General features: G+C 42.2%; 1 protein-coding gene across 2 annotated transcripts in view; it reads right to left on the minus strand.

The window, feature by feature from the left end:
- The window catches only part of PRPF18 (pre-mRNA processing factor 18), a 56,968-nt gene that overhangs the window by 3,734 nt on the left and 33,009 nt on the right, over positions 1–20,225 (minus strand). For both annotated transcript variants that reach the window (XM_029954153.1, XM_029954154.1), the window contains one exon: positions 18,731–18,886. In XM_029954153.1, the coding sequence (XP_029810013.1) occupies positions 18,731–18,886 (156 nt within the window). The remainder of the gene's footprint in view (positions 1–18,730; positions 18,887–20,225) is intronic.

Below are 20,225 nucleotides of genomic sequence, written 5' to 3' on the forward strand. Positions count from 1 at the left end.
CACCTCTTGTTTTTTAGATACAGTCTCCCTTTTCTCCTGATCTCTTCCCTGCTCTAGGCTGGTTACGCTGGCTAGTGGTTTGTCTAAACAGACATAGTTAATCTATTCTCTTGATGCATGTTCTGCACCTCCTTCTTTCCTTTCCTTTCTCTCTTCCTGGAATAATCAACCCATAGTTTCTCTGTCTGGGTAACTCTATCTTCGTTTCTTCTTCCTTGCCTCCTTCTTTATTTTCCTTTCTCTTTCTCTGGATTAAGCCTTTTAGTCTCTCTGCTAATCAATGTGCGTTTTTTCTTTCCCCTGCGCCTGTCTTTTCTCTTTGTGTGTGTTCTTCCATCAGCACTGCCTCCACCCTGCTCTTTACTTGTCGCTGGTGTTTCTGGTTTTTTGCTTGTGGACTGTTTTTGGTTTTCTGTTTTCGCTTGTCTGTTTGTTTTCCTTTACAGGCTACTTCAATGAATAAATCAAAGCACACCTCGTGGAGGGCCTACAAGTAGGAAAATAAAAGAACCAAAGTCACAAGAACAGAGTGTCACAAGTAACACTCTCCAAAAAAAACACCTGCTGAAGGGCCAGGCCCTTTAACATAGCAGTGCTCACAGGCGCAGAGCACACAGCAACCTTTTAAAACTTATAAGCAACAGAAAGCTAGCCAAAATGACAAAACAGAATATTCTACTCAAAAGAAATTCCTGTAAGAAGTGACAGTTAAAGAATTGATCAAAACAGATATAAACAACATTAACTGAAAAATAATTTACAATAATAGTCATAAAATTAATCACTGGGCTTGAAAAAAGAATAGAAGAAGAGAGTCTATTGGTACAGAGATCAAGGATCTTGAAAATTGTCAGGATGAATTAAAAAATGCTATAAATGAGGTACAAAATAAAATGGAGGTAGCCACAGCATGGAATGAAGAGGCAGAGGGGAGAATAGGTGAATTAGAAGATAAAATTATGGAAAAAGAGGATGCAGAGAAAAAGAGGTTAAAAAAAAAAAATCCAGGACCACAAAGGGAGAATTCGAGAACTGAGTAATGCAATCAAACAGAAAAATAACCAAATCCTAGGAATTCCAGAAGAAGAAGAACAGACGGGCGCTGAAGGAGTCCTTGAACAAATCATACCTGAGAAGGAAACAGACACTGAAATCCAAGAGGCAAAGAGAACTCCCTTCAGATGTAAAGTGAATCTATCTTATACATGACATATCATAGTGAAACTGACAAAATACAAGGATAGAGAGAGAATTCTGAAAGCAGCTAGGGGTAAACAGGCCTTAATATACAAAGGTAGTAGGAGACCTATCTACTGAAACTTGGCAGGTCAGAAAGGAGCGGCAGGAAATCTTCAATGTGAGGAAGAGGAAAAATATGCAGGCAAGAATCCGTTATCCAGCAAACCTGTCATTCAGAATAGGAGAGATAAAGGTTTTCCCAAACAACAAAAACTGAAGGAATTCATCACCACTAAACCAGGCCTACAAGAGATCCTAAGGGGACTCTGTGTTCCTTGCAACATTTCCCTCATAAAGTACCAGAGACACCACTATAAGCATGAAACCTACAGAGAACACAATGACTCTAAACCCATATTTTTCAATAATAACACTGAATGTAAATGGACTAAATGCTCCAATCAAAAGACATATGGGTCAGAATGGATTAAAAAAAAAAAAAAAGACCCATCTATTCGCTGTCTACAAGAGACCCATTTTAGACCTGAGGACACCTGCAGACTGTAAGTGAGGGGTGGAGAACTATCATGCTACTAGAAGTCAAAAGAAAGCTGGAGGAGCCATACTTAAATCAGACAAACTAGACGTTAAATTAAAGGCTGTAACAGAGATGAAGAAGGGCATTATATAATAATTACAGGGTCCATCCATCAAGAAGAGCTAACTATTATGAATGTCTATGCACTGAATTCAGAAGCACCCAAATATATAAAACAATCACAAACATAAGCAATCTTATTGGTAAGAATGTGGTAATTGCAGGGGACGTTAATAACTCCACTTACAGCAATGGACAGATCATCTAGACAGAGCATCGGTAAAGAAACAATGGCCCTCAACAATACAGATGAATTTCACAGATACATTTACAACCCTACATCCCAAAGCAGTGGAATTCACTTTCTTCTCGAGTGCATGCAGTACATTCTCCAAGACAGATCACGTACTGGGGCACAGAACAGCCCTCAATAAATGTAAAAGATTTGGGGTCATACCATGCAGCCTTTCTGATCACAATGCTATGAAGCTTGAAATCAACCACTGGAAAATGTTTGGAAAACCTCCAAAAGCATGGAGGTTAAGGAACATCCTACTAAACAATGAATGGGTCAACCAGGCAATTAGAAAAAATTCAAAACTATATGGAAACAAATGAAAATGAAAAGAGAACAATCCAAACCCTTTGGGATCCAGCAAAGACAGTCCTAAGAGGAAAGTACATTGTAATCCAGGTCTAGCTCAATATACTGGAAAAATCCCAAATACAAAATCAAACTGCACAACCAGTTCTAAGGGACCTAGAAGCAGAAGAGCAAAGACACCCCAAACCCAGGAGAAGAAAAATAATGAAAGATTAGAGCAGAAATAAATAATATATATTTAAAAAAAAACCAGGAGAACAAATCAGTGAAACCAAGAGTTCGTTTTTTTGAAAAAAATAAACAAAACTGATAAACCAGAAGGCAGGGTTCTCAAAAAGAAAAGAGAGCACACCCAAATAGAAAAAAATCATGAATGAAAATGTATCTATTATAACCAATCTGTCAGAAACACAAGCAATTATCAGGGAATACTATAAAAAATTATATACCAACAAATGGGACAATGTGGAAGACATGGACAAATCCCTAAACACCCACATACTACCAAAACTCAAATGGGAAGAAATAGAAAATTTGAGCAGACCCATAACTAGTGAAGAAAGTGAATCGGTTATCAATAATCTCCCAACAAATAAGAGTCCTGGACCAGATGGCTTCCCTGGGGAATTCCACCAGACATTTAAAGCAGAGTTAATACCTATCCTTCTCAAGCTGTTCCAAAAAATATAAATCAAAGGAAAACTTCTGGATTCATTCTATGAACCCAGCATCACTTTGATACCCAAACCAGACAGAGACCCAGCAAAAAGAACTACAGGCCACTATCCCTGATGAATATGGATGCAAAAATTCTCAACAAGATACTAGCAAATCAAATTCTACAGCATATAAAAAGAATTATCCACGATGATGAAGTGGGATTCATTCCCAGGCTGGAGGATTGGTTCAGTATTTGCAAATCAGTGTGATACATCACATTAGTGAAAGAAAAGATAAGAACCATACAATCCTGTCAACAGAAGCAGAAAAAGCTTTCGGGAAAATAAAACATCCTTTCTTAATAAGAACCCTCAAGAAAATCAGGATAGAAGGAACTTAAACATCATAAAAGCCATCTATGAAAAGCCCACAGCTAATATCATCCTCAATGGGAAAAAACTGAGAGCTTTCCCCCTGAGATCAGGAACACGACAGGGGTGTCCACTCTCACCACTGCTGTTTAACATAGTGCTGGAAGTGCTAAAATAAGCAATCAGACAACAAGAGGAAATAAAAGGCATCAGAATTGGCAAAGATGAAGTCAAACTTTCACTTTCCACAGATGACATGATACTCTACCTGGAAAACCCAATCGACTCCACCAAGTCTACTAGAACTGATCCATGAATTCAGCAAAGTCACTGGGTACAAAAGCAACCTACAGAAATTGGTTGCATTTTTATACACCAATAATGAAGCAACAGAAAGAGACTCATCCCACTCACAACTACACCAAAAACCATAGAATACCTAGGAATAAACCTAACCAAGGATGTAAAAAATCTGTATGCTGAAAACTATAGAAAGTTTATGAAGGAAACTGAAGAAGACACAAAGAAATGGAAAAACATTCAGTGCTCATGGATTGGAAGAATAACTATTATTAAAATGTCAATATTACCCAAAGTGATCTACACACTCAATGCAATCCCAATCAAACTTGCATCAGCGTTCTTCCCAAAGCTAGAACAAACTATCCTAAATTTCGTATGGAACCACAAAGACCCCGAAGAGCCAAAGTAATACTGAAGAAGAGGAAAACCAAAACGGGAAGCATCACAATTCCAGACTTTAGCTTCCACTACAAAGCTATAATCATCAAAACAGTACGGTATTGGCACAAAAACAGACCCATAGGAAAAAAAAAAAAAAAGCCCATAGACTAATGGAATAGAGAACCCAGAACTGGACCCACAAACGTATGGCTAATTAATTTTTGACAAAGCAGTAAAGAAGATACAATGGAAAAAAGACAGCCTAGAGGAGAAAGCAGGAAACAGCCTCCTTGACCTCAACCGCAGTAATTTCCTACTTGACGCATCCCCAAAGGCAAGGGAATCAAGGACTAAAATGAACTACTGGGACCTCATCAAGATAAAAAGATTCTGCATGGCAAAGGAAACAATCAAGAAAACTAATAAGCAACCAATAGAATGGGAAAAGATAGTTGCAAATGACATACCGGATAAAGGGCGAGTATCCAAAATCTATAAAGAATTCACCAAACTCCACACCTGAAAAGCAAATAATCCAGTGAAGAAATGGGCAGAAGACATGAATAGAGACTTCTCTAAAGAAGACATCCAGATGGCCAACAGACACATGAAATGATGCTCAACGTCACTCATCATCAGGGAAACACAAATCAAAACCACACTGAGACACCACCTCATGCCATTAGAGAGGCTAACATGAACAAATCAGGAGACTATAGATGCTGGTGAGGATGTGGAGAAATGGGAACCCTTCTGCACTGTTGGTGGGAACAAAATCTGGTGCAGCTGCTCTGGAAAACAGTGCGGAGGTCCTTTAAAAAATTAAAAATAGGGGCGCCTGGGTGGCTCAGTCGGTTAAGCATCTGGCTTCAGCTCAGGTCATGATCTCACAGTTTGTGGGTTCGAGCCCACGTCAGGCTCTGTGCTGACAGCTAGCTCAGAGCCTGGAGCCTGCTTCGCATTCTGTATCTCCCTCTCTCTCTGACCCTCCCCTGCTCGTGCTGTCTCTCTCTGTCTCTCAAAAATAAATAACAGGAAAAAAAATTTTTTAAATTAAAAATAGAACTACCCTATGACCCAGCAATAGCACTGCTAGGAATTCACCCAAGGGATACAGGAATGTTGATGAACAGGGGCACATGTACCCCAATATTTATAGCAGCACTTTCAACACTAGCCAAATTATGGGAAGAGCCTAAAGATCCATCAGCTGACAAATGGATGAGGAAGATGTGGTTTAGATATACAATGGAATATTACTTAGCAGTGAGAAAGAATGAAATCGGGCCATTTGTAGGAACGTGGATGAACTCAAGGGTATTCTGCTAGGTGAAATAAGTCAGGCAGAGAAAGACAGATACCACATGTTGTCACTCATATGCAGATGTCAAGAAACTTAAGACGACCATGGGGGCAGGAAAGGGGGAAAAAGAGAGGGAGGGAGGGAGGGAGGCAAACCTTAAGAGACTCTTGGATGCCGAGAACAAACTGAGGGTTCATGGGGGTTGGGGGAGAGGGGAAAGTGGGTGATGAGCATTGAGGAGGGCACTTGTTGGGATGGGCACTGGGTGTTGTATGGCAACCAATCTGACAATAAATTATATTCAAAAAAAGAAACTGTGTTGAATACAAAAAGCATTGGCAAAGCTATGTAACATGATGTAACTTTAATAGAACTGAAAATTTTAAAAGATATTGCTTATAAATATATAGCGTGGTAGAATTACTTCTGAAAAAGCAAGGCAACAACAAATACAGGGTAACAATTACTTCCGGAGTAGAGAAGGAAAATAGAGTCAATAGTCTTCAGAATGTTCTAGTTCTTAAGCTGGGAAGAGGGCCTTTAGATACATTTATTTATTTCTTAACTTATATGTTACATGTGTTCTTTTGTGTATACCAAATATTACATGATACAAACATTTTAAGATTTTTTGGGGGGGGAAAGGGATTGGAGGGGGAGAGAGACAGAGAATCATAAGCAGAGACAGAGACAGAGAATCTTAAGCAGGCTCCAGGCTCAGCATGAAACCCAACGCGAGGCTCAATCCCACGACCCTGAGATCATGTCCCGAGCCAAAACCACGAGTCAGACACTCAAGCAACGGAGCTACCCTGGCATGCTTCGATTCTCTTCAGGCAACTACAATACACAGACTTCCCAGGATCTCACCAATTTCAAGTGCTTTCTAGCTCTTCTGCAGGTGGGCTCATTCTCAACCAGTATGTAACTCTGCAGTGACTTTAATTGGATGACAAGAACTGCCACGGTTAAAGCTCAGCCTTGGCTGTGATCTTTAACATCCCTGGCTGGCAACTGGCTTTTAGTTCTTCTTAGCGTTCTCACCCTCCACTGAGCAAACCACCTCTACGTCATCACCCAAATTCACACGCAGCTGAGGGACAAGAACAGAAACCTGCAGCGTGCCACTAGAGACCTCTCTGGTTTCCAGAACAATTCGGGGAAGAGCTCTGCAAACCAGCAAGGAGTCCTATTAACTCTTTCAACCACCCGTCTACAAACTTCCTTGTTTACAAGGAGACGCTCTGTCCAATGTTTTACTGAATTCTATTTACAAACCACCACCAAGAACAGCAGCATGTAATTTTAATGACCCACAAATTTTAATAATTTGGCACAAATTATTTTAAGGTTTCTTCCCCTACGTTCACAAAAACTGAAACCACCCAGTTTCTGTCACACTAACAAGAACAATGAGATCCTATCACAGGCCAGGCTCACTATGGTCAGAGCTCTATGGATGCTGAGTAGGAAAGTGTATACCACACGCTGCCTGGTATATAACTAGCATTAGAATTCTCTCAGGACTCATTTTCTTTCCTCAGAATGGTACAATGAAATATCATCTGCTCGTACAACGAGACAGGGCTTCAAGACCTAGCAGGAAAAGCAGTGCGTGGCTATCCTCACACAACACAATCACAAAAGGGCGTTATCTAGAAGTCTGTGGAGGAAGGGAAAATAACGCCTAGAAACCTAAGGTGACGTAACAGGGATCTAAAACGTCAGCAAGCATTCAGAACTCCTCCTCTGTAATCATCTAAGTATGCAAACAACACTCAAGCTCAGTGACATCACCAAAAGCAAAACAAAACACACAGGGCCAACAAAAGTCCCTGCCAAACCTTGCGGTGACAGTCCCTAAGCAACACCAGTATAACTCCCTTCTGTGAACCGAACCGCATCTACCAGATGCAACAGCAGGGAATTAGGACTTTCAAACATTTTACTCGAAGTCCTTTTGTGGGCGCAAAGAATGTCCACGTTCTGCGACGTTAAGAACCAGGAGAGCGGAAGAAGTGAGCTTCCAGCCGCTATCCAAGACGGCACCTGCAGGCGGTGCAAAGATAGACCATGTACTTTGCTTTGCTCCGCGTTTACGTTTCCTCATTGTTGTCCCCTGTGCGAATCCGGTACTTTAGGATAAAGACAATTCCCTCTCACAGTCCAGCTTCTCCCACTGTGAATTATAATCGTGTGTATGCAGAACTGATTTGTAGCCATGGAAATAGATGTGATAGCACTAATCTGGCATCCTAACTTTTCTGAACGAATAGGTGAGAAGAGACAAAACTAAGAAAGAACACCCTGAAGGAATCCAAACAGCCTCAGTGAGCCGCAGAACACGGCATGAATTATTATGAGCAAATAAAAGGCAAACCAATGTTAGGACTGCTAGAGGCAGTTTTTCTTGTACGAAATGGAATCTTGGCTGTTTGCTCCTTATAGAAGATATTTCTGATGCTTATTTAACCCCACTAAGCAGATTCTGGGATTTAAAAATAAATATCAGTATCCTGTCTGAAATCTTAGCTGCCAAGGGATTGTGAAATTCAACAGTCTGAGTCATAAATAGTTACCACGAAACATTACAACATATTTTTGCAGTAAGGATTGATAGGACATAGCACAAATTTTTAAAGGGGTATAATGCCAGGACCAGCATATGGTTATTTTCAAAATGGAAACAAACCTTTCCACTAGATCCCCCAGGATTTCAGTTTCAAATTACCTGAGGATGCTTAAGCCAGTAAGACAATGAATTGCTTAGCTTATTGCAAACGGCTTCTTAAAAATTGGTGCTTTCAAATATCATTTTATTTCCATGAAAGCAATACATTTACTTAATAAATCTTTTATTCTGTACCTACAGTGTGCCAAGCACTGTTCTGGGCTGAGAGAACACAGGGAACAAAGCAGAAAAAAAATCTTACGCTCACTGAAATATTCCAATAAGGGAACACAGACAAGAAACAAAATGAACATGTAAACACCTAATGTGAGATTATGGTAAATGCTCTGGACAAAAACAAAGCTGGAAGAGGTGTGTGTGCATGTGGGGCGTGGCCAGAGGACTGGTCTTTACTCCAAGTGAACTGGGGAATCTCGGCAGAGCTATGAGCAAGCCAGCACATAATCTGATTCGTACTTTACCCGGATCACTCTGGGTGCTGTGCAGATGCTGAAGAAGGGCAAGGATATGGGTTGCCTGTCTGGCTCAGTCAGTAGAGCATGCAACTCTTGATCTCAGAGTCTTAAGTTCGAGCCTTGTGTTGAATGTAGAGATTACTTAAAAATAAAATCTTAAAAGGAAAACAAAAACAAAAACAAAAAAAAAGGAAAGGCTAGGATAGAAGCTCAGAGCCCAGACAGGAGACGCTGCCATAATCCCAGTAGGAGACATTGGTGGCCAACCCCAGGTGGCAGCAGTGATGGGGGTGAGAGGGGAACAGACTGCAGATACACTATGAACGTAGAACCATTGAGGTTTGCTGACACACCAGTTATGGACTGAGAAATAATTCCTTGTTTTGTATATACATTTTTTAAAATTTTTTATAGTTTATTTAATTTTTGAGAGAGACAGAGGACAAGTGGAGGAGGGGTGGAGAGAGAGGAGACACAGATCTGAAACAGACTCCAGGCTCTGAGCTCAGCACAGAACCTGACCCGGGGCTCGAACCCACAAACCGTGAGATCATGACCTGAGCCAAAGTCGAACACTTAACCGACTGAGCCACCCAGGCGCCCTCATTATTATTTTCTTAAAGTCACGTATTACTTAAACAACAGCAGCCTTCTGCCTCATCCTTCCCAGCCCCCCGTTCCAGCACCCCAGAGGCAATCATTTAAAATCTCTTAAGTGTTTGTGTTGGTATTTACTGCCGTCTTCCTAAATACCATCCTGACAGTGCTTGATTTTTTTCTATCTGTCCTGACTTCCCACTGTGAAATCTGAGATTTAATCCTTATACCACGCCCACTGGCCCCTCACAGACAGACGGACACACACCCCTGCACACACACACACCTGCACACATTTCTCTTCCCTATCTTCACCAAGCACAATTGCTAGTGAATGCAATATTCAGGATTTACTGCAGAATGTCCACCCAAATATTGTTCAAAGCAGAGCCACACAGTGTATTATGACACTCTCTCCTTTCATATCCTTCCCGATCTTTGTGCTTGTTTATGTAGATATCACCAATTCACTCTTCAACAGTGGGACTACACTCAAAATGACCAAACACAACAGGTAATACATCTGTCCCATTTTTCTCCTGGAGCCCTCGAGGTGTTCCAACTGAGAACAAATGAATTCCGTATCTCTCTGCACGGAGACCTGCTAGAGCATGCCTTGACCTTCACCCGGACTCCTTCCACCCCAATCCCAGGCTGGATCTTGTTTCCTGGACCGTTTTTGTCTCCCTCCCTCATTGTGGTGGAGCACACCCTCAGGGAGAGGCCATCTAACACGGTGGAGTTAGGAGTAGCCAGGTTCAAATCCAAATCCCACCACTTACTAGCTGTGTGACCATGGGAACTAACTCCTCCAGGGCTCGGTTTCCCCACTCGTAAAACAGAAATTATACATCAACCTCCTACTGTTGCCCAAGCGCAGTGAGGCACACGGCAAGTACTGTATAAAGGCTCGCTCCAGTCAGGATCCCAGGGAAGGGTATCTGAGAGGTTCTGAGACGTGTCTGAGAGGATCGTTAGCCCACACTCACACGGAATTGATAGTTTAGACAGGGACAGAACTGATCTGAGAATCACTTCTCTTGCTGTTACCTGGTATTGTTGTTCCACGGTCTTGCAGCTTCCAGGACTCCAAGGAGAAGTACATGGCATTTTAATTCCCGAGTCTTTGTAAATCACCCAGAAGCATTTAAAGTCTCTTCTTTTTCATTAGCCTTCCAATATTTTACTATGTTAGGCCTTGATGTGAGGCCTTTCCTACTCATTTGCTACATATTCAGCTTTCTCTGATCCCTTTTTCTCCGCAATCTGGGTAGTGCGGCCCTCTAAATCAATTCCTCCTTCTCTTCTCCTGCTCTTTTGTTTAACTTTGACATTTCTGCTCTCATGTTGGATTTCTCAGAAGTCACTCTGATCTTGACCTTTCTTTGTGGCATAATCTTATTTCTTGGTTACAGCCTTACCTAAAGATACTAATTACGCTTTCAATTGAAGGGTTTTTTTCCTGTTCTTCATACTACAATTCTATCTCTAAATTCCTTATTTCTCTGTGTTTCTACGTGTTTTCTACTCTGGTCTCTTTCACACTGTACACTTTCTCTAACGGTCCGATGGTCCCAGACAAACATTTGTATTTACGAACAAGGCGCTGGAGAGCAAAGGGAAGCCCCGGATGGGCAGGGCTTGTCAGTATTGGAACTTCATCTGGGGACGATATGGCAGCAAGCTCGTCGTTTTCACTGGAGGAATACTAAATGTTAATAATTGTACATCTTTTCTCTTGAGTCCGTTCACAGAGATGAATCCTCTCAATTTCTGAGCAGGAAAGTAGAAGCCTGGCTTCCTGCATCGTAGGAGCCGGGGAGATCAGGACCGACAGGTCTCGTCTGTCAATACGCAGGCTCTCACTTGAGCATCCTGCTTTCACTACGACAGGCCAACCTTCCGCAAGAGTACAAACCACCCTGAGAGTCAGCCTGTCTCCTGCTGGAGGAGAGGGGCAGCAGGGCCCGCTCAGGGGAGGCACAAGGAACCTCTGGGCTGCATATCCTAAGTCTCGGCCACACTTCCCTGTTTCAGCCCCGTCCCATCGTCTGGGCTCTCCCAAGCGCCCTAACAGCCCCTCGTCTTGATGTTTCCAGATTCTCCAGAGTTTTTACTAATGGCTCCTTAATAACTCCTCCCCACACGTCTAACCAAACTGATTTTTTTTAAATCAGTATGTTTCTAGGAAAATATCTGCACAAAGTGATGAACTGTACACTTAAATATAATATGGTAAATATTATTATGTATATTTCATAATTTTTAAAACACTGTAATTAAAGCAATACAGAATATTCTAGATAAAGTACAAAAATATCAAATATAGGAGCACCTGGGTGGCTTAGTCAGTTGAGGGTCCAACTCCAACTCTGGCTCAGGTTGTAATCTCACGGCTCATGGGCTCAAGCCCCACATCAGCCTCCTGCTGTGGGTCCTCTGTCTCCTCAGCCTCTGCCCCTCCTCTGCTCATTCTCCCTCCCCACCCCTCTCTCTCTCTCCCTCCGTGTGTGTGTGTGTGTGTGTGTGTGTGTGTGTGTAACCTGCTTGGATTCTCTGGCTTCCTCTTTCTCTGCCCCTCTACTACTCATGTTCTCTTCCTCCCTCCCTCCCTCTCTCAAAACTAAATAAAACATCATATATATATATATATATATATATATATATATAAAATACAGGTACAGTGTGGAGTATCTGCATGTGATACAGGCTACAAATCCTGTATTATTAAAGTTTATACTCAAATAAATTGTCAATTTTTATCATTGTAGAAAATAGTAACTTTCTAAAACCAAACTATAATCACAATTTTTTAGCTGGATTTGCCTTTTCTTTTATAAATTCTCATTGGTTACTGGGACTTAATGTTATTGCTTTTAAGTAATCTTTGTACTGATATATAAAGATGACACTTCATTAAATCCATCATTTCTGTCCCTGTCACTATTCTACACTGTAAGAACAAAGTCTTGAAAATGAAAGCACAGATGCACTGAGTGATACAGCCCCAGAATGTGAAGAGGAAGAGATAAGCTGAGTGACATTTTCCACCTAGCTACTTAAAATTCTACCTATGAACTGCCAAAGCTCGAATAAAGAAATGAATTTACATTAGAAAATGAAGTTAAAAACTAATCCTGACTTCAGACTGAAGGACTACGCATTTGATCTGAAGTGTGATGTTCAAAAAAGGTGTACTTCATGATTACAAGTTAATTTCTACAATTTTAACTAACACCCCTAGTGAAGCATTAACAGCCAGTCCTTCAAACACTGTCTGCAGGAATTCTTTTCACACAAGAACATCGTTAAAGTTGCATCCATCGAAATAACAGCCCAGCGTTTCAAAGAACTCGTCTGGACCGCACGACCGGGGAGGATGAGGAGCCGCGCTGCCGCCATTCGGAGTGGAAACGTGTTCACTGCAGACTCCGTGGAACCTCAGAGACCGGCGGCGGCCTGGGCCTAGCGCACCCTGCCTCTCTAGTCCACGGCGAGTGCGGGGCCGCTCTCACCCTCACCTGTCTGGACGCTTCCTGTCTGCACGAGAACGTACTTGCAGTCCACAGGCTCATCATTTCACAGAAAGCAACAAACAACACAGTACAATTACCAGCGATAATCCCATTCTGAAAACAGCACTTGCCCGCTAAGCTAAATTAGGTGGAAATGTATATACCAAAGGACCGATCTGGGTGAAGATTTCCTGCAGCTGACCACCAGGCTTTCAGGGGGCCGAGCAGTCTGACTTTTTCCAAGCATGCAGTTAAGCGGCAGTGGATGGACACCCCAAGCTCAGAATCCACTTGTTCTCAGGGAGGCTGCCGGCTGACAAGGAAACCTGCACAGCCTCGATCCACAGTCCCCAAAGTGTGCTTCTACTGAACACTGGGATTCTGGGATGTTGGATGTGCATGATAAATGCTAGCCATATTTTTCCTTAAAAAGTAAATATAGCAGAAAGTGTTACATGGGTAAACTGTTTGTCATCATGCAATAGCTTGCCTTTAAGAAAGGGTTTCTCACAGCCAAGACTGCCAGGAGGGAGCAGGAAGCTGCAGGGCCCACAAGTGCGATGTGTGACTTGATGCACAGGGAATGTTTACCAGCTAACCGTGATCTTGTATATTCAACGTACGGATCAAGTTGTGACGACTCAGAGCAGTGATACAAGTTTCTGTTGTACCATTTTTGGCAACACAGGAATGTGTTATAAATTCACAAATATTCCATGAGCAAATCCATTTGGCAAATGCCAGTGTATGTGAAACATACCCCAAACCTGAAATCCAGACAGAACTAATTGACAGAAAATGTTGAGATGTCTTTACTAGGGAATTTACTAATTTGGATAACTGAAAACAACTCGCCAGAGAAGATTTGCCTTTCATAATAGTGAAACCTAAGTATCTGGAAGGAGTATTATTCCTTCATCATCTAATCACCAAAGAAATCTGTGTTATAACACAGCACACAGATCAATTAATCTACACGTATTAGGGACGCTATCGGCAGGAAACAAAGAGCACGCTCCCACTTGGAAATCTGATGGTAGTAATTCCAACAATTTCACAAAGGCAGGGGCAGGCCTTGGGCCCAACGAGCGACCGCGCAGGGCCCCTGAGCTCGCACTCCCGGGAAGCTGCAGCCAGCCTGTGCTCTGAGGGGGCAGAGGAGAACTGTAGTTACTGAAACCCAGAAAAGCAAACTGTATGGAGACGGCCTCCTGAGAGGACACATGGCCTTGGGTAGGGGGCGCCTTCAACCCGCAATGACCCCACAGGGAGGACACCGGAGAAATCAACACCCCTAACCTGCTCTTCTCCCACAGCCTCTCTGCCAACCCCCGTCAGAAGCCAAAAAGTAAGGGAGACTGTCAATGTTGCTGATAAAAGCCAGGTTTCTGGGGCACAGGCCAAGGCGAGAAAGTGGAAAGAGGGCCTGCGGAGCAGAGCCGCTTGATGGCAGTTTCAGCCTTTCTTCCTTCTCTTCTTTATAGACAAGCGTGCCCACGACACGAACCTTTTCAAGAGAAGTCTTTAAACGACTGAATTATACAGTCTCTAAATAGCCAAGAGCCTCCTATAATCTGTATAAACGCAGCTCTGCTCAAATCTGGGCCAAAGGTTACATCTGTATTTGGCAGAACAAACAAAGTTCTTAAAGTTACTACCACCTATTTGAATCTAACCTCAGATTCGAGACTAGCTAATAAACTATACCACCTATTTGAATCTAACCTCAGATTTGAGACTAGCTAATAAACTATACAACTTCCCTTTGATCTGCGCGTGAAAACACCCTCCCTGCAGTGTGTTTAATTTTTGTGAGCAAGAGAACACTTCAAACAACTTTCCCAGTTTAAATTCCAGAGAGGGCTGCAGAAAACCCAAAGATGAAATCCCCATACTCTACAACAGTCCCTTGAATTGTTTTCAAACTTATTTCCTAACACACATATTTCTCACCAGGATTTCTAAATAAAAAAAGTAATTATTCCATACATCCAAGGTTCCATTACATGAGGTCCAAAAACAGGCAAAATTAACTGTTTTTGGACCTCATGTAATTAACCCAAGTCCGAACAGTGGTTACTTTTGGTGGGCAGAGGACTTGGGCTGGGGAAAAGGTGCCGCTAGAAATGTTGTGTATCTCCACCTTGTTCTCCTGTCTTGGTAAATATCACATACATCAGGAATCAATTAAGGTAGGAACACCTCACATGCAGGGGTCTACTGCAGCGCAGTTTAACAAGAAACAACGACCCTATTAAATGACTTCCATGACTGGCTACTCAGCAAATACTTTAACGCACAGCATGTCCAGGTTAGGCAGTCAGCAGAGATCAGCAAACTATGGTCCGCAGGCCACCCCTTTCTTTCCTAAGCCACCAGCCGCCTTCCCACTACAGCCTGCAGGATTCAAGAGCTCTGACAGAGACCTAGGAAATGCTAAAATATTTCCTATCTTTTAAGATGAAGTTTGTCAACCCTGACTTCAATATATTTACTATATTCCTTTTTAAAGGATAGTCCTTAAAAAAAAAAAAAAAAAAAAAAAAAGGATATTCAACCCCAGAGTAACAGGAGGGAGATTCAAAACACAGCTTAGCAAACGGCTCAGCTCATCACAATCAAGAATTTCATAAAACTCTACCAGTGGAGGCTGGGGTGGGGGGCAGCATTCTTTGGCCTGGAGCTGATTAGCACCGTAGGTTTAAGACATCAAAAATCAGCATTTTGTTTGTCCTAACACAATGCTAACTTTTAAATTTTGGTGCCAATATTTTAAAAATAGAAGCATACAGGGGCACCTGGGTGGCTCAGGCAGTTAAGCGTCTGACTTCAGCTTGGGTTATGAACTCACGGTTTGTGGGTTCAAGCCCCATGTTGGGCTCTGTGCTGACAGCTCAGAACCTGGAGCCTGCTTCGGATTTTGTGTCTCCCTCTCTCTCTCTCCTCCTCCCCGTCTCACACTGTCTCTGTCTCTCTCAAAAAAAATAAACATTAAATAAAATAGAAGCATACAATTTATTAAGATTTTTAGCGTATATAAAGGGAAAAAAAAGATCGAGCTACACTGACCCGTATTCCTCCAAGAGAGCCATGAGCTGAAGTGACCCCTGTGCCACTGAGGGCAAGCATCAGGTGACATCTCACACTAGCTTGCACCATCCCGTTATGAGAGAGTTGAGACAAAATGAAATCCTGCTTCTATCTGTGTCTGTACGAAAATCAGGAAAACAAAATACAGAGGGTCAAGTGTTTAATACTCAGCTCACTTATCACCTGTCATGGGCAAGGTGGTTCGCAACCTTAGTTTAAGCAGTGGTCTCAGGGACAATGACAGAGAAGAATCAAAGACATCAAAGGACCGAAAAGGGCAATTGCTGGGGTGCCTGGGTGGCTCAGTGGAGCGTCCAACTTCAGCTCAGATCATGATCTCATGGTTTGTGAGTTCCAGCCCCGCATCGGGCTTGCTGCTATCAGGGCAGACAGAGCCTGCTTTGAATCCTGTCTCCTGCTATCTTTGCCCCTCCCCCACTCTCTCATAAATAAACACTTGGGGAGCGTGGGTGGCTCAGTCAGTTAAGCATCAAACTCTTGGTTTCAACTCAGGTCATGATCTGAGGGTTCATGGGTTTGAGCCCCACATTGGGCTCTACGCTGACAGCATGGAACCTGCTTCGGGTTCTCTCTCTCTCTGCTCCTCCCCTGCTCGCTCTAAAAATAAACAAACTTAAAAAACTGAATAAACATTAGGGAAAAAAAGAGCAATAGTTAACTTGATGCTTGCAAACACCAAGTGGTAGGGATCTCCCTCACATCTTCCCAGGGGCCTATTCTTCCTGTTAAAAAGCTTCTTTGTGCTATTTTTGCAACTTCTTGTGAGTCTATCTGTAATTAATTCAAAATAAAAGTTCAATAAAAAGAAAAATATTGTTTCCTTACCCTCACTAGAAAGGTCTTCCTTCCTATACCTTAAACTGGTCCTAAACTACAGGACAAGCTAACTTCCTCTCCCACCAGGTCCCTCCAGTATCCACAGCTCTCCTGCTCAGATCCCCTCCCACGGTCTTCAAGGACAAAAAGGAACAGTATTTCCACGTTTCTTGTCCTATACTGTATTCATTCCATCAGCAAATGTTTACTGAGCACGCACCATGAGCGAGGTGCTGTTCCAGACTCTGGGTACGTAACAGAGAACTACGTTCTGGACTTGTGGACCCTACACGACGTTATCATATCTAATAATGAGGCATAAGCTATCGCGAGACTTTGTAGCAGCCGTGCTACTTACCTTACCGCACATACAGCCTGCTAAGTTCCCCAATCCTTTCTCATACACTGCTCAGACCGTACACTCAAGCAACTAGGTCACTGGATCCAAATATTTTTATGGTCATCCTTGGTAAATATTTTCTTTAGAATTCGTTCTTTTCTTCAGTCCGTCAAAAACTTCTGGAATGCCAACGTCTTTTCTACCTTAAAATATACCCTACTCACTCTTGCTTCTTGCTATCATAAACCCGATAAATAAACCTCTTAGTACAGTCAACCAAACCAGTCATTAAAAGGTTTAACAGGCAGGTTTGAGGGGCCCAAGAACCCTGTGACATCTCACTGGCATCCACCCCGACAGACATGGCGCCATCATCCCGCACTCCGTGGCTTCCCGCCACAAGCGAGGAGGCCAGCTGGCTCTATCGCCGTATTTACATCTGTCCGCGAGAATATTTCTGGGTTTACGCCAGACACCTTCCTAAGGTTCACAGTAGGTTTACCAGTTTTCCCTACTCACCTTGCGGGGGGAAAGGAAGACTTTTACAAATGGGAAGGGAACAATTAAAAACGAAGACCAAACCAAGGGAAATAGGCCATTTTATAGCCTCCAAAATTAAATCAGGAATCTTTAAGGCTGCTGGGTGTATTTTTAAGAAGAAAGTCAGTTTGTGGGGAAGTGGAAATCACACCATGAAAAACATTCCACATTTTGTTGAAAAACAAAACACTGCCTTTAAGACAATTTACGTAGTTATACACACTATGGCTTTGGCCATGGTACAGCTGAACACTATTAGTCCATTTAACCACTGGAAACTTTTCTATTGTTAAAGCCAAACGAGTTTTTCCCCACCAAGTAAGAGCTTTTTGCCTTCAATACAGTCACTCATTGTTATTTAAAAATGGAAAGGTCTTTTGAATTTCAACAAGTATATCTAAACTCTATAAATTCTATAATTCATATTAGAGAGTCAGGTTGAACTCCTATTTGAAAATGCTAATATATATATGAATAAGGCATAAAGCATGACGCACAAGTTAATCTTGAGCACTTGGAACTGAAATCACATAGCAAGATAATTCATGAATATGGTAATAATTGTTCCCTGGCACAAAATCTGAGAGCATGCAATGCATTTTAAGTGTATTTTACATTTTAAGTAAACTTCCCCAGTATCATCTTCAAGCTTCAGAACTAACATCCGGCACAAGTCATTAAACAGACACAATCTGGGACTTTTGACAATTTGGCAAAAGCTGCCTAACAGTTGACTTTTTTCCCCACTAAGAAGAAAAGTTTTACCCAACGACAACGCAAACAAGCTTATGGAGGCATATAGGACTGTACGAAAATAAACCATCAACATCGGAGACCTGTTTGTGTCTAAATGTTACTGAAAAATTATTACGTTCATTAGGCCCAAAGTTTTACTATTCACGCCTTCTTGTTAGCCCAGTAGATGTTAAATCTAGCTGGGAGGTAACAAAATGAGACTTCCTGCTAACTAAGTCTAAATTTGTCCTTCTTCACTAAACTCCCAAAACCAACTGACGTAGCATCATTTCCGTGCTAAGGGACTTAAAGCACAACCCCCACCCTGTCTTGCATCAGGTATGGAACTTGGAAGGGCTCCATTTTGTGCAGGAAGAGGTCTTAAATACATGGTCCACGGCAAGGTGGACTTGTGTCCTATGGTGCTGTGTCCAAATTTGCCAGAATTCTTCTCCTGCTCTCAAAATTTACAGATTGGGAACTGGAGCATGTTAACCTCCAGAGCAATTCATTCCCTCCCGACTGCTTACCTGAATATATTTCCGCTGTGTTTCATCATTTAAAACATGTGCAACGTGCTTGGAAAAGATCTTTTCTCTACCAGTTCTGGCATGGATGCCAACCATGGTGACCCCAATGGGCCATGGGGCGTTTCCAATGGCCATCTGCAGGTAAGCATCATTAGCCTAAAAAGAAAAGTTTGAGAGATCAGGAAAGCAAAAATACTGGGCTGGTCCAAGTTGTTAAAGTATTTCACAGCCCTTTATGACACAATCTTCATCCATCTCCTGAGCATGTTCCAAGTATTACCATTCCCATTATTCAAACAAAAGAAACTAAAATATGAGGTGACCAACTGCCCTGCGCAGGACCACAAATGTCCTGGAAAAACAGAAACTAAAGCTAGTCCCGTGAGTAAGAAGACAAACAGGCCTTTTCAGTCTTTGTGCATTGAAAATTAATAGATTTCAGATCTGGAATTACCAGGTAGGTTATTTGATGCACGGACACAAACTCCAGTTTCGGTCACCTTTAGACCCAGCCTTCTCCACAGGTGGTCCCCAAGAAGTCAGAGGTTAACTGGTTTTTCATAATCCGACCCACAACTGTGTCACCCCCTGCAGAGCAGCACAGACCTCTGAGAGGCAGCAGGGACTCGGGAGCCGGACTGTCACACAGGGTCCACGGCAGATGTATAAACAGAGACTGAATACTAACCCTCAAGGTGAATAGTTTAAGGATGAGATCAGTTCACTTTGGCCCCTCCAAACCTCCCACCTGCCAAGAATCTTCAAATAAAAGCTATGAAACGTAAAGACAGAAACCAATGAAGACAAATGGCTCTTTTTCTAAACCCAGCCCGGCTACCGGGGGGGGGGACTGAAACAAATCAGGTAAATTCTACAAGACCCCAAGGGTTTCAGGGAAGCTTACCCAGTCAGGTCTCAAAGAGATTTTAATTTTTAAAATTCAATACCTATGTGTCTGATATGTAGACCTGATTTAAAAAGTACTACAAACAGGCAGTTAACTGGAAGTTAATTTTCTACCCTAAAGATAAATTCGAGTTTGCGCTACTTGGTTTTCTAAAGCTTAATTTTAAAAAGCCAGGGTGGCTCAGTCAGTTAAGCAACTGACTTCGGCTCAGGTCATGATCTCACGGTTCATGGGTTTGAGCCCCACGTCGGGCTCTGTGCTGACAGCTCAGAGCCTGGAGCCTGCTTCAGATTCTGTGTGTCCCTCTCTCTCTGTCCCTACCCCACTCATGCTGTTTCTCTCTGTCTCAATAATAAACAAACATAAAATAAATAAATAAAAAGACCATTACACACTTTTATCACTGATTCTAAACTGTACAAATCTTAAGACTCAATATTAACTGATAAAATTTCCAATATTTAGTTACCCCAAATTTCTAAAGAAAACTGTCCAAATAGGTTATTCAAGTTTCTTGGTTCTTCTGCACTTTACACAAAATGAACTTTCACCTGATTCTCACACAAATGCAAAAAAGTAACGAGAGGG

This window comes from Suricata suricatta, chromosome 10 (assembly GCF_006229205.1).
Source record: "Suricata suricatta isolate VVHF042 chromosome 10, meerkat_22Aug2017_6uvM2_HiC, whole genome shotgun sequence".
Taxonomy (NCBI): domain Eukaryota; kingdom Metazoa; phylum Chordata; class Mammalia; order Carnivora; family Herpestidae; genus Suricata; species Suricata suricatta.